The 13,810-nt window shown below is 41.3% G+C and overlaps 1 protein-coding gene across 1 annotated transcript in view; it reads left to right on the forward strand.

Moving 5' to 3' along the window:
- Positions 1–4,044: 4,044 nt before the first annotated feature.
- SCML2 (Scm polycomb group protein like 2) overlaps positions 4,045–13,810 on the forward strand; it is a 107,201-nt gene continuing 97,435 nt past the window's right edge. Inside the window, exons 1-2 of the mRNA XM_065417485.1 lie at positions 4,045–4,066; positions 9,577–9,645. Coding sequence (XP_065273557.1) covers positions 4,045–4,066; positions 9,577–9,645 — 91 coding nt within the window. The remainder of the gene's footprint in view (positions 4,067–9,576; positions 9,646–13,810) is intronic.

Here is a 13,810-nt window from a genome sequence, read left to right on the forward strand (position 1 = left end):
GTAAGTATCCCATATTGTTTATGTGGGACTTTCACATAGAAGCCAAGGTTAGAGGAAACATTAAGAAAATATAAGGAAAAAGAAAAACTACAGAGGTAGCAATAGTACCTGAAATTAACTGTCTCTTTTCAATTTGACTGTGTCTTTTAAACAGTTGAATCTGAAATTTGAGAGAGGTTTTTAAATTAGTCTCATATATTTGACTCTCCTGTACATTTTATAGTTCTCCTTACACATTGTGTGAAAGAAATCAAGTGGACTGAAATGGGTTCCTAGTCTTTACCCTGCCAAAATTTCCCATTAATTTTGTTTAACTGAGGATTGCAGAGTTAGGACTCTGAGCTATACCATCAATGTTGATAGGACCAAAAACCTAATCTGCTTTAAGAATGTTTCCTCTCCACCCACTTCTTTCATTTAACTGTCCACCTGAGCCTGAAGCATCTGATTCTACAAAACAAAAGTCTCCAATCTCTATGCTGGGTGACCACTCAACCTAGGTTTAGGTTTCTTTGAAATATCATGTGTTACACTCGCATGTTAAGTGTTTCTCCATGTTCGGTGTTTTTATTGTATTTTTGTGAACAGGCCGGGTATTGGGACAAATTTCTGTTGGATAACTGTCTTGCTTGCTTGTAAGAATGGTGTAGATCGCGGAAAGGATAGTTGTGATATGCCAACTAAAAGAAAGTGTGTGGTTTTTGACACTCTCTTTTTAAAAGGCTGACCTCTCTAAAAAGCAGTAATTCTTGCCATTCAAGTTGACTTTCTAAATTAGCAGAACAATATTAGGGTAGAATGGAAAATATGTTCCCATCATATGTAGTAGTAACTTTGGAAATGCAAATTCTTTAGGCTTGACTATTCATATATATTTTTAACCAAGAGCTCACACAGTGGGAGGTGACTAGTAAGGGTGAATGGGGTTTGACAACAAAAAGCCTTATCAGGAAGTTAAAGGCAAACACAAGCTCACCATTTAATTCAGAATTAAATGAAGTAGGGGGAGTTAAACAGAAGGGATGAAGCTGAATTTACTGGATGCTTTAAGTAGTATTAGTAGCAAGCATGTGGACTTCCTCCATATTGACTTTTTTTATTGGGTTCCATTTACAAACATTTTAATGTTGAAACTAACATGACACTTTTTTCTCTCTTGCCCTTTGCCTTTGATTTTCAGTTTCCCTAGCTTAGGTGAAGTGACTTATTGTTGATCTCCCGTGCTGATCCTATACTTCCAAGGTCTGAATTGACTCTTCTTGGGGTGTTTCCTGTATTGTGACTGACATAAGTGCTGTTCCTAGCTTGATTGATTTTTCTCCATATTTTTCTTTTTTGCTTTTGGTTTTCTTTCCATTCCCCTCACCTCTCCCATTACTTTCTTATGCCTATTTATTCCTAGTTCTCTGTCCTTGCATCTGCCTTTCCCACTGTCTCATTCTCCTACCTGGTTCATTCCTTCCTTTGTTTCTGACTTCCATTCTCTAGATTTATGTCTTACCCTAATTTCCTATCTTTTTTTCAACATACTCTGCTTGCTTGTTCACTCACATATTCAAGGATATCTTAGGCTTCCCTTCTTCCCTGCCTGTCCTGCCCAAGGATCTCTGCAAGCTTCACACTCTATATTTGTCTAGCTTTTTCTGCAGTTTATATATGGCCAGTGATGTTGGAAATTGTATGCAAAAAGCTCCCACCCTGGCTGGGGTAGGGAGTTGGCAGCGGATAAGAGGACAAACTGTTAGGAAAGGTAATTAATTAGGTGGGGTGAACTAGAGCAGTGTTTCTCAACCTTTTTGATACCAGGGACCAGTTTGCTTCCTTCCTTAAACTGTGTCAGGGAGATCACAGGGACCAGCACCGCTCCATGGACCAGTCCTTGAGAAACGCAGAACTAGAGTGCTCCTCAACTCTACCCCAGAAAGGAGTTATGTTCTGCCTCAGTCTGACTCTACTGTCTCTGCAGAGATTTAGCTTTCCTGCTGTTCTTCAGAATGGAGGCTCAGAAATTCAGTTTTTAAGTACAACTTAATTTATATGACGAGAAATAATTTCTAAAAGCTCACTTAAGCACCCTGAATAGAATAAACTTGGTGCAACTGGCTTTTAAGTAACACCTCTAAATAGTAATACATTTTATCCTGTTGTTGGATTTGCGCTATTTCAAACAACGGTTTAGAATTTCCAATTGTCTTACATTTTTAACAGGCTGGTGAGCATGTTGTAAAATAGCCTATCTGGTGCTACACAAACTAATGAAATGCTGGAATCCTTTTTATGTTTCTGACAGACACTCCACTTGTGCTAAACTTGATGACTATCACTGCAGGGTTGGAATCTTTATTACAGCACCAAGTGCAATCTAGTGTTTGGAACAAAAAAGATAAAAACCATGCACTGTTTTAAGTAATCTACCCATAAAGGCAGCTACTTTGACTCTGCAACACCTTTCATAGTTTATTGCTTAAAGAGGAAAAGCTTTGAAATGCTTTGGGGGAATTCTACAATCATTTCAAACATACAAATTATTCATTTGATGATCATTTATAGCATTATTGTGTAGCAAAAATGCTTTGCTTGTTTTAGTATTCAGTTTTATTTATAGCTATTTTTTAATCTTTAATTTTTTGCATTGATAATTTTAGTGGTAATACCTGTTTGGTACATTACGAATATTTTTAAAACTAACAAATTTAATTAAATGACATTAAATGAAGTTTTCAATTGGTTTTATCCACATGAAGTATACTGTAGACGTAAAAGGTCGTGTGATGAAGTCCATCATGATAGTATATAATTTATAGACTTTAAAAATTTGGAGTTTCATTAAATAGCTGAATAGCTGTTACCAAAGCTTCACAATTTCAAGGTAATTTAATGTGTGTGTTTTAAATATTCTAGTATACCCCTGTGAAGCTCAAGAAATTCTGAGTTAATACTTCTGTAGCATCCTTAGCTTTGAGCTATTGTTCCTGTTATAATAGATATGTTGTTTAGATTGAAAGTCTGGCTTCTGTAAATCCATGGTAGTATCTTCTTTAGCCAGATTTTGTTGTAGAGAAAATGTGTATGTCTAAGTCACAAAACTCTTAAAACAGAAAGTTATACACTAAACATAATAGAAACTGACAGTCTTAAAGGGAAACTGTCGAAGTTGGTAGCTTGAAAATTGTGTTAGATTCTTACCTTTAAAATATATATATTTACACACACACACACACGTAGAGTGAATGGAAAAATATGTGACTTGCTAGCATTGTTGTTGCCGGACTAACCCATGACTGTTCTGATTTCAGTGAAATGCTGATGAATTTCATCAGTAAAGTTCAGCAGTGTGGGTGCTAGAGTGGAGAAATAGTAACAAAACAGATATTGCTCTTTTCTCTTTATTGAGGTGGCATGGCTTAACTAACTTGGACCTGCTGGTTTTTAAAGCCCGCAACAGCTTAGGCCTGTGCTATATTTGAGACTAGTGTTATCCTTATAAATATCTGTGATCTGACACTACCTGACACCAAACATGAGTTCATTACTCCTTACTTTTTAAATAGCATAACATTTCCCCCAATTGTATTTTCTAGTATGACCATTGTTGGATTGTGTGTATGTAAGATGGAAGGAAAAAAGATTTGAGCTGTTGAAATTGAAAATAATCTTTATAATCTTAAAAAGAAAACTTAAGTAAGTAAGAGCAAAAGCATATTTTAATGTCAAAGCATAACATGCTATGTGAAGCAATCTGATTTTTCTTTTCAAGGGTTTACATCATTTTAAAATAAAGAAGTAATAAGAAAATTTAATTTATTCTCCTCCTCCAGTATTGCTTTGATTTAGCTCTTGTTTAACAAGCTACTTGTAGAGGAACTTTGTGTAAACTTTTGTAGCTTTAAAACAGCAAGATAATGGGGGTTTTTTTGTATTGGATCTATAACTAACTAGTGGTATTACTACTCCACAGGAAACTGTTGTGCTGAAAGGAAGAATTAACTGGTCTTTCAACTTCAGCCTTTTTATTGTGAGAAGGAAGATCACAGAAGTGTTACCATGGGGAGAACACCAGCTAAAGGTAAGGTTGGTGGCTTTTATCCAAAAGGAAAGAAAGTAGAAAACATAAAAGCTATTTTTGATTAGATGGGGTATTATTATACCTAATAATAATAACTGCTGTATTGTTAAGTTGAAATAGGATGGTAATACGTACTGAACTTGTTATGAATCAAATTAAAGTAAAAAATCCCAAACTTACAGTAGGCATGCTAAATTTAGCCTTAATTGAAACCATTCTATGTAATTTCACCCAAAATAACTGTTGTCCTCTGACAATCTAGAAAACAGAGTCCCAGTAGAAAATTTAAGCACATATCTAGATGTGTTGTTAAAATATAATCCTTTATAGGTGATAACTGGATTCTGTGACATCTGCATAGTTTATCAGAATAATGTGTAATAGCAGGTATTAAGTTTTACAATAGCAAACTGCATCAGCAACTATCTTTCAAAAGCCCACGTAGACAGGTTAAACTGTTTGTTTTATGCAGTTTAATTTCTCATCTATGCAATGGCATTCTCTCTAGTCATGTCTTCTACTGTGCTGTATCGGGGGGGAAAATCATAAGTTATGGTGTTTTACACCAACTTGAGGGTGAGATTTGAGTAGAAGTGAATGTGTGAAATAGAATAGGCATGAAATGGAATACAGAATCTTGTGAAGAGAGCCCAACTACTCTGTAACTGGTCCTTTTCAGTTTTGGGACAGGTAGTTCTGCTCTATAGAAGATTGCTAAGATTTTTGCACCTAATTCATGCCTTCCACCTCTTCAGCCCAATTGCTTTCTCTGCAGTTGTCTACTACTTTGTAAACTGAGTGGTGGTCTGTGCTGCAGTGGATCATCTATGATGACTGCAGTTGTGCATGTAATAGTTGCACAAGTTGATGCAGAGCCTGTGGAGGAACCTTACTCCTTGTATGGCAGGCTTCTGCCCTGCCTGTTTGAAGGTGTTGCAAGACAGGCCCTATTCCTGGCAGACAAACAGGCTGGAAGCCCATCTGGGATGGGTCACCTAGAGAATAACAAACACAGGTTGAAGGAGATGGAGCTGTTCCAGATCCACCCTGCTTCAGGGTGTACACAGATTTGAGAGAAGTTCTGATGGAAGATGTTAGCCAGCATCTCCTCTTCCCATCCCCCTCTTGGAGGTGGATAAAAGGGCCTAGACAGAGTCTCAGGTGCATTAGGGATCAAACATTTCCCCCTTTTCTGGTTGCCATCACAGGTCTTCAGAAGGGCGGTGGTCAACTTGTTGGGGAATGCTCCCCCGCTCCGTCTCAGTCCTCCACTCCTGAGGTGCAGCTGAGGCCCTCTGTGGGGGGGGAGGGAATAGTATTTCGCCATCTGTCACTCTAAAGTGCTTGACAACTCTGAGGAACAGAGGTAGAGACAACTCTGAGGAGCAGAGGTAGAGACTCCTCAGAGGGAGGCTCCTCACACATTATCAGAGCTAGCCAGGGTGGAAGACTTTGACTCCCTTGTTGGAGTGGTGTCTGGAATCTCAAGAATAAGTCCCTAGGAAGTGGCTGTGCAAATCTTGATAGACTGACCCTCTATTGCTCCCTTCCCACAAGGACATCAAGGAAATAGTGTCTTGGGAAAAGACTGATACATACTTTCTAAGGCAATGCACTGCTTTCATTGTTTTCCAAAAAGATTCTACGAGACTTGGGGCACTCTCCTATTGGAGGTGTAATAGTCATATCATTGGTTAAGAAACTGGCTCTTCTAATAAGGGGGTGTTTTCTCTGAAGGCTCTCTTCTGTCAGGAAACTGGAATTCAACGTTAGGAGGAACTGTAAGTGGTCACTAGGATCATCTCAGTTGCTTCTACCAGACTCTATGCTCGAAGGAGTTAGCCTTCTTAGTCCCTGGTGGATTGCAGGTCAATGAAGAAAGCTTGGGTCAGTCTCCAGTTGTCTCTGATTTCTTGTATGATGGCTGTGATTACTCTGGCTTGTCTTCTGATGAGTGATCTTATCAGCAGAAGAATTTTATGTCTACAGATTGGAAAGAGGTGCTCCAGACCAACCGCCCATACATAGTATCTGTAAAGTGTAACCTGGGTGGATGGAATTGCTCAATCATGGTTCCATTCTTTTCAAAACTTGAGGTCTTACCAGAAGGCAATGGACAGTTTTTCGTCCCCCTCAAGATCTCAGTCATGTGGTATCCAGCATGATTCAATCTCCAAACACTTCCTATTCAGTGGGAAACTGCTTTGGAAGTTTTGTCCATTCCCAAATCTCACAAAAAATGCTAATGACAATTCCACTTATATTTTTCATGAAATCCGTATTTGCAGTCTCATTAGTCTCTAAATATCTAGCAGTGATGGTACCTTGGAAGAGAACCAACTGTTTTCAGATCAATCCCAGTTAGACCAAAATAATGTTGATTTGGAAGGGAATTGCATTTGGAGGAATGGGATGGGGTTATGACTGTTATCCCTATGTAAGGATATGTACACACACCATCTTGGGGTTTTATTGGACCTTTTACTTATCCTTTTCCCTGGTGTTGGCCTTATTGCCTTACTATTTTTGTCTGGATAGTCATTTTAAGGCATTGAGAAGGAAATGGAAAACAGGCCAAAGAAGAGGGAGAAAATTTCCCCTTTAGTCAATAGACCAGAAACCAGAACTCTTAATGTGTTTATTAATGATCTGGAGGATGGTGTGGACTGCACTCTCAGCAAGTTTGCAGTTGACACTAAACTGGGAGGCGTGGTAGGTACACTAGAGGGTAGGGATCGGATACAGAGGGACCTAGACAAATTAGAGGATTGGGCCAAAAAAAACCTGATGAGGTTCAACAAGGACAAGTGCAGAGTCCTGCACTTAGGACGGAAGAATCCCATGCACAGCTACAGACTAGGGACCGAATGGCTAGGTAGCAGTTCTGCAGAAAAGGACCTAGGGGTCACAGTGGACGAGAAGCTGGATATGAGTCAACAGTGTGCTCTTGTTGCATTTTGGGCTGTATAAGTAGGGGCATTGCCAGCAGATCGAGGAACGTGATCGTTCCCCTTTATTCGACATTGGTGAGGCCTCATCTGGAGTACTGTGTCCAGTTTTGGGCCCCACACTACAAGAAGGATGTGGAAAAATTAGAAAGAGTCCAGCGGAGGGCAACAAAACTGATTAGGGGACTGGAGCACATGACTTATGAGGAGAGGCTGAGGGAACTGGGAGTGTTTAGTCTCCAGAAGAGAAGAATGAGGGGGGATTTGATAGCTGCTTTCAACTACCTGAAAGGGGGTTCCAAAGAGGATGGAGCTCGGCTGTTCTCAGTGGTGGCAGATGACAGAACAAGGAGCAATGGTCTCAAGTTGCAGTGGGGGAGGTCTAGGTTGGATATTAGGAAACACTATTTCACTAGGAGGGTGGTGAAGCACTGGAATGCGTTACCTAGGGAGGTGGTGGAATCTCCTTCCTTAGAGGTTTTTAAGGCCCGGCTTGACAAAGCCCTGGCTGGGATGGTTTAGTTGGGAATTGGTCCTGCTTTGAGCAGGGGGTTGGACTAGATGACCTCCTGAGGTCCCTTCCAACCCTGATATTCTATGATTCTATGTGCAGGCCAGTAGATCATATCTTTGTTCTTAGTTTAAAACATGAAGAACACTTGTTGGGCTAACAACATCAGTGAAAACGTTAGCCCAAAAGGTTACATTTAAAATGGTGCCTGAAAACAGGAGCTCACATTCACTATAACTGTGGGTTGCACAATATTATAAGAGAATGATTGCATTTTAAGAAAAAGGAATAGTAGCTTACCGTTTATGCTTAAAACACCTACTGTGATCACAGCAGCGATTCCCCATCATAGCTGTGAAATATCAAGGCTGTCACTGATCTGAATGCAATAATGCTATGTTTAAATACACTTGTTTACCAAGAAAAATAGAGACTGAGATTTGAAATCCACTGCCTTAGTTCTAGCCATGTGAAACTATCTACATCTATTTCATGGCTTGAAAAATTTACCACCTTCTACACAGGGTGAAAAATAACCTATGCTGTCTTTCTCTGCCCAAAAGCAACAAAGAGCACTTGCTCACTTATTTGCTTCCATTCTCCTTCACTCACTGCCCACCTCCCCGCCAGCATATCAAGAAGAACAAGTCCGTTAGATTTGTTTTTTTCAGATATTTTCTACCACTTCTAAATTGTCTATGTTGGAGATAATGGCGTCTCAGTTCCACCACTTCCTTGCTTCTGTGACACACAAGATGTATGATCCGCTTTATGACATTGGATTGTACCTTCATTTCAGTTTCCAGGTAAGCATCAAACATCTGTCAAAAATATAGACATTTGGTATGGAACTGGCAATTGAAATTGAAGTATGATCCTAAACTGAAAAGGGAATTGAATGCTCTGCAGCACAATGGTTGTCTTAATATTTGCTAATGTGGCAAAGCTGTGAATAAAGTCAATTATGGGTAGCTCGTCTGTCTATGGGTATCTTCATGGCTAACTTCTCTTGAGTTAGGCTAGTTTGAGTGAGAGCAGCGACACTAAAATAGTGCTCAAGCTGCATAGAATGGCTGTGGTAGCAGCCGAGTATTGTGCTCACTTGAGCTGTAGCATATACCCCTTGACAGGCCAGCCAACTTGAATTAAAAGCAGCACTACACTCAAGGGATTTTGTGAGAGGCTGGAACTTGAGTTAGGGGCAACACTCACATTATGGCTTGAGTTATCTCTTCAGCCAGTCCTACTAGTTTTATTCCCCCTTATTTGTTCCCCACACAGAGGGCTTTTCCTTGTGGTACTGATACCTGAAGTAAGTAAAGTGAAATTGATTGTGTGCTACTCATGGGTTTCACTCCTTCTTTTTCTGCTGATTAATTGGTGTGGTATAGGTACAGGCCTGTATTCAATGAATTAGGGTTGCAGTGAGACCCTTAACTGAGAAATAAACTGTTAAGATTTTTTTTTCTGTTTCAGTTTGTCAGGACCTGCACCAAGATTGTCAAAAATGATTAGTGATCTTGGGTTCAGGAGTTTTTGTGTGGCCAACTTGAGACACCTTAGAGGGGCTTGAATTTCAGAGGGTCGTGTGCAGCACATTGAGCATCAAGACCTTTTCTTGTGTCTCAAATCACTAATGTATTTTGGAAACCTTGTCTCAAAGGTCCAAGATGTTCTTTGGTTTAATACTCTCCCTCAAACTATAAAACAAAAGCAATTTGAAAATAAAGGTAGATTGCTGTTTTTAAAATTTTGGAAGACATTGTTTGTTGACAGCCAAGAAGCATTCTTTTTAGAATTCTTTCTTTCCGTGCTTGTACCTTTATCTTGATGTTAGTGTCTCTTTTAAACTCTGAGATGAACTAGAATAAGAATAAAATTTACCTTTTTATGACATAGTGAAATATATACACAAAAATCTGTGGTTAATAGAATGTATTTGTCTTGAGAGTTATGTTTAAAAGTGCTCTATATTAGACTAATTGTTACCCTGGACTTTAGTATGATGTGAATGCTAAATCTATTATGTAATGACATTTTATGTGTTGTAGATTCAAAGAATGTTAAAAAGGAGAAACATGGGAAGAGTCAGCAGTCAAACAATGTATCTTTAAAAAATGGTAGGTATTAAAATTGTCAGGTTATTAGTCAAGGTAATTTTTAAATGTAAATATTTGGATTGTGTTGTATGAGTATCTTTTACACCTCTCAGGCTGTTACTGATGACTGGAATACATAAAAGAATAGAATCATCTGAACCACTGCTGTTAACTTCATTAGTGGACAGTGTTTTGATATTATATATAAATGTCTTTGGAAGAGTGAAAGGATTGACTTTAGCATAGTAATTCAGCTGACCAAAAGGCAAATACTAGTTACCTATGTAATCCCCTGAACAAAAATAATATGTGCATCCCAAATTTTTAAAGATGAAGTTTTGGATCATTACTGTTTTCTACCTCCTTCTTTAGTCCTATCTATACCTTTTCTCTGTCTTCTCTCTCAAAAGTCTCCATTGTTTTTTCTCCTTAAATACCATGTTTGCTGATACTGAAGAGAGGAGTTGCAATAATTGGGCTGAATCTTCATTAGTGCTAAATAGGTAGGGAAGGTAAAATAATCTTATGCATTTGTTCTTCTGTGGGAAAAACTAAAAAGCAAAGTCGATTGTTTGAGACTAAATGAAAGTTCAGAGCATTTCCATCTGTAGTTGTTTCCCATAATTTGAAATAAAAATGGATACCGTCACTCTTAGCAGAAAATGATGTTTTTTTACATCAGGGACAATGGGTCTGTCATTTGGAGTGGGTGAGGAAATCACCTGTTGTTTTTTTTCTTTTTTTTAAAGCTGACCCATTAACCTAGCTACATGTCGTCTTATAGACAACAACAAGAGTTTTCAGTAAGTTGTTGCCACCATCTCTTTCCTACTAATTAACAGAAGGGTGGGGCACTCCCACTGTCAGAGCCCACTGAGCCACACGCTTACTCCTGGGGGAATTCTGCGCTAAAAAATTAAAAATTCTGTGCACAATATTTAAAAAAAATGTATTTGTCAAAATAACACAATATAATCACACCAGTTTCCGTTATTTTGGTAATTTATTTAAAAATACATATCAGCAAGTATGTCAACAACACAGAGAATTAAAAAGATTCTCCCAGGAGAGTTTAAAGAAACACCTATGACAACCCATTTCCAGTTAGGGGGTGCTGGAGAGGGCTGCATGATTCCTCTCCCCAGCCCAGACACATGCTCCTCCTCTCTTCCCCAGAGCCCAGTCATGCTGCCCCACCCCCGAGCCCGTCCCCCATAGCTTTGTCCCGCTGAGGGACGCGGTGCAGCCCTGCCCTTCCTCACCCTTTGCCAGAGCCGGGTCTCCTGGGCCTGCTCCTGTTAGGCGGATGAGGATCAAGCCCTGTTGCCAGAATGTGCAGAGCTTCCATTCCCGCCGGTCCAGGCACTTGGCTCACTGCAGAGCCTGGCTCTTCTCCAGCACACAGAGTCCAGCGGCCCCTAGAGGTGGCCAGTAGCTCTGCAGCCCCAAGTCTGGGGGGGGAAAACATGAAATTCTGTGCAGGACATTAATTCTGCACAAATTCTGCATTGTGCAGTGGTGCAGAATTCCTCCAGGAGTAACACATGTGATCACTGCTGGTAAAGGGAAAAGCTTCCAGGTAGAGGAGCTAGTTAGAGACTTCATGAGGCGTGGAGGTGGTGAAACAGGTGGGTCATGAATTTGGGAGAGTTGAGAATAGTATGGAACTGACAAGAGTTTTGTGGGGAGTATTTTACCCAGGGAATGTCACATGTATTATTGACTGAGGTAGAAAACTTTTGAAGGGGTCTTTTGTTAAAACTTTGATAGCACATCAGAATTATAAAATTTCATAAAACTAAAACACTAAGGGCTTCCATGGGCATCTAATTAAACAGAAGTTTTTAGTCTGTTACAGAGACTTTTTAGCTGCTATCCCTGAAGATCTTTCCCATCAGAGGAAGAGTAGTGTCATTGGTCCTCACACTGGCTGGGAGCTACTTTTTCCATAGACTGGCATTGCAGTGAGCCACAAATAATCCATGGAATGACATCCTGATGTCATATTAGATATCTGTATTGTAACTGTGTAGTTGTTATGACATCACACCTGTAGATGTCATCTCCGCAGTGTTGTGTCTGCAAACATGTTAAAGCTCTCTAGAACTTCATTTGTCATTTTGACTCATTTTCTTCTCTTCCCTAAGGCTGTTGGGAGAGAGGTGGGTTTTTCCCTCCTCCATTCCTAGCTACTGGGAGGGATCCTTGCAGTTTTCTGTTGCTGCCAGTAAATACTGGGCAGTAGAGCAAATGGTTCTGTGATTAGTGTACCACTTGCTTTCCTTTGCCAGTGTGAGTGAGAGGAGCTGCAGTCACACTTAGGGACTCAAATGCCATGTCAATACTTGGAAGTATTGCTCTGTTTGACATCTAGCTTAATACGCAGTGTGAATGTCAGCGTGCGGAATGGAGCCGGTCCCATCAACCATTCTCTGGTACCGTTCAGGAAGATCAGAGACCCCGTGCCATCAACTCTGGTTCCGGCTCAGGGCGTCCATTGAGTCCCATATTGAAGAGGGTGATGCTGGCACTGGCTGTTTCTGCACTGGCGGTATATCAGGTGGCAATGGAGCTCCTCTGCCTTTCTGTCCTGACCTCTCCCTTGGCCCAGGACTTTGCCAAGGCTGCTTAGTTTATAGCCCTGTTGGCTGGGTGGGCTGCTGAGCCTGAGGGCCTGTTGGCACCACACCCTGATGTTTCCCTTTGACAGTCAGTGGAAGTGGGGCTGGTGCTGGGCTCAGCACAAGGGACCTCCCCAGCACTGGGAACTTCTTGGCACCCCTGCTGTTGGCACCACTGATGTAACCATGGCAGCACGCACTTCCCTCCACTTCAGCACTGTCAGTCACCTCGGCTTCAGGGTTGACACCACTTCAAGCACTAGAAACAACGGAGGTGTATTTGATGCCAGCAGTACCGTTTCCATCATCTGCACCAGTTCCCTCTTCATTCTGGGCTATGGATGAGTCAGGCCAGTTGCTTGCACTCTCAGGGCTGGCTCCACCTTTATCCCCTGAAGTTCGGGACTCCTCAGCATTCAGGTTGGGATCTTCCTCCACCCACTCTCCATTGCCTGACCTGCATCAGGGCCCAGTCAAGGAGAGCTATGGGTACCATGATAGGTGCTTGTCTCATGGTGGAAATGGGGGCCCTGGCCTGATGTCTACTGGCCACCAATGCCCTATCCATACTAGTGGGCTGCATGAAATCTGTGGGATGCGCCTCAGTTGCGTAGGTCCCACTCCTCATCTCGCTCTAAGGCAAGATCATTGAGCAATCCTGTGGTAGTGACGGTCGATCTGCCACAGGCCCAGGCACCAGTGAACCTTCCCCGTGTGGAGCCTCCAGAATTGTCCTGTCCAGGTCTGTCAGTCCTGGAGTAGGATCCGGCTCTGGCACATTTAACCGCTTTGTCTTCATCCCCCGATGATTCTGTGGTGCCTGGATCTTTCTTTCCTTTGGTACCAGAGGATTTCAAGATATACCAGGACCTTTTGCGGCACGTGGCTGCCTTCCCTGGGTATTCATGCAGAGTTCCTGCAGGAGAATATTCATAAGTTGTTGGACATCCTGCAGCCATCTGCCCCTGGGAGAGTAGCCTTCCCTTTTAATGATGCACTCCTAGAGCCTGCTAAGGTTCTCTGGAGCATGTTGGCTTCAGTACCCCCTATTGCAAAGCACATGGAGAATTGCTACTTCATTGTGGTGCAGGGATTTGGGTTTTTTTTACTCCCATCCAGGCCCAAATTCCCTGGTCATAACTATGGTGAACAATAGAGGCCTGCAGGACAGATTTAAGTCCACTCCCAAAGATAAGGACTCCAAGCATATGGCCCCAATGGGTAGGAAGATTGACACCTCCTCTTATTTGTAGATGCACATTGCTAACCAGCAGGCATTGCTGTCTAAATATGACTTTGTGAATTGGATGGCTATGTCTGAGTTTGCGGACCAGTTGCCTGAAGTCTTGAGGGAGGAATTTGGGGCATTTATCACTAAAGGCTGCTTGGTGACTAAGACTTTGTTATGGTCCATGCTGGACATTGCAGATACTTCAGCCAGAGTAATGGCTTTGGTGGTGACCATGAGAAGGGAGTCCTGGCTGCAGAATATGGGCATTGTCCTGGTGTGCAACAAGCCATAGGGGATTTGCCCTTCAGCTGATGCTTTTTTCGGACAAGACGGA

Source organism: Emys orbicularis, chromosome 1 (assembly GCF_028017835.1).
Source record: "Emys orbicularis isolate rEmyOrb1 chromosome 1, rEmyOrb1.hap1, whole genome shotgun sequence".
In the NCBI taxonomy this organism is placed as follows: Eukaryota; Metazoa; Chordata; order Testudines; family Emydidae; genus Emys; species Emys orbicularis.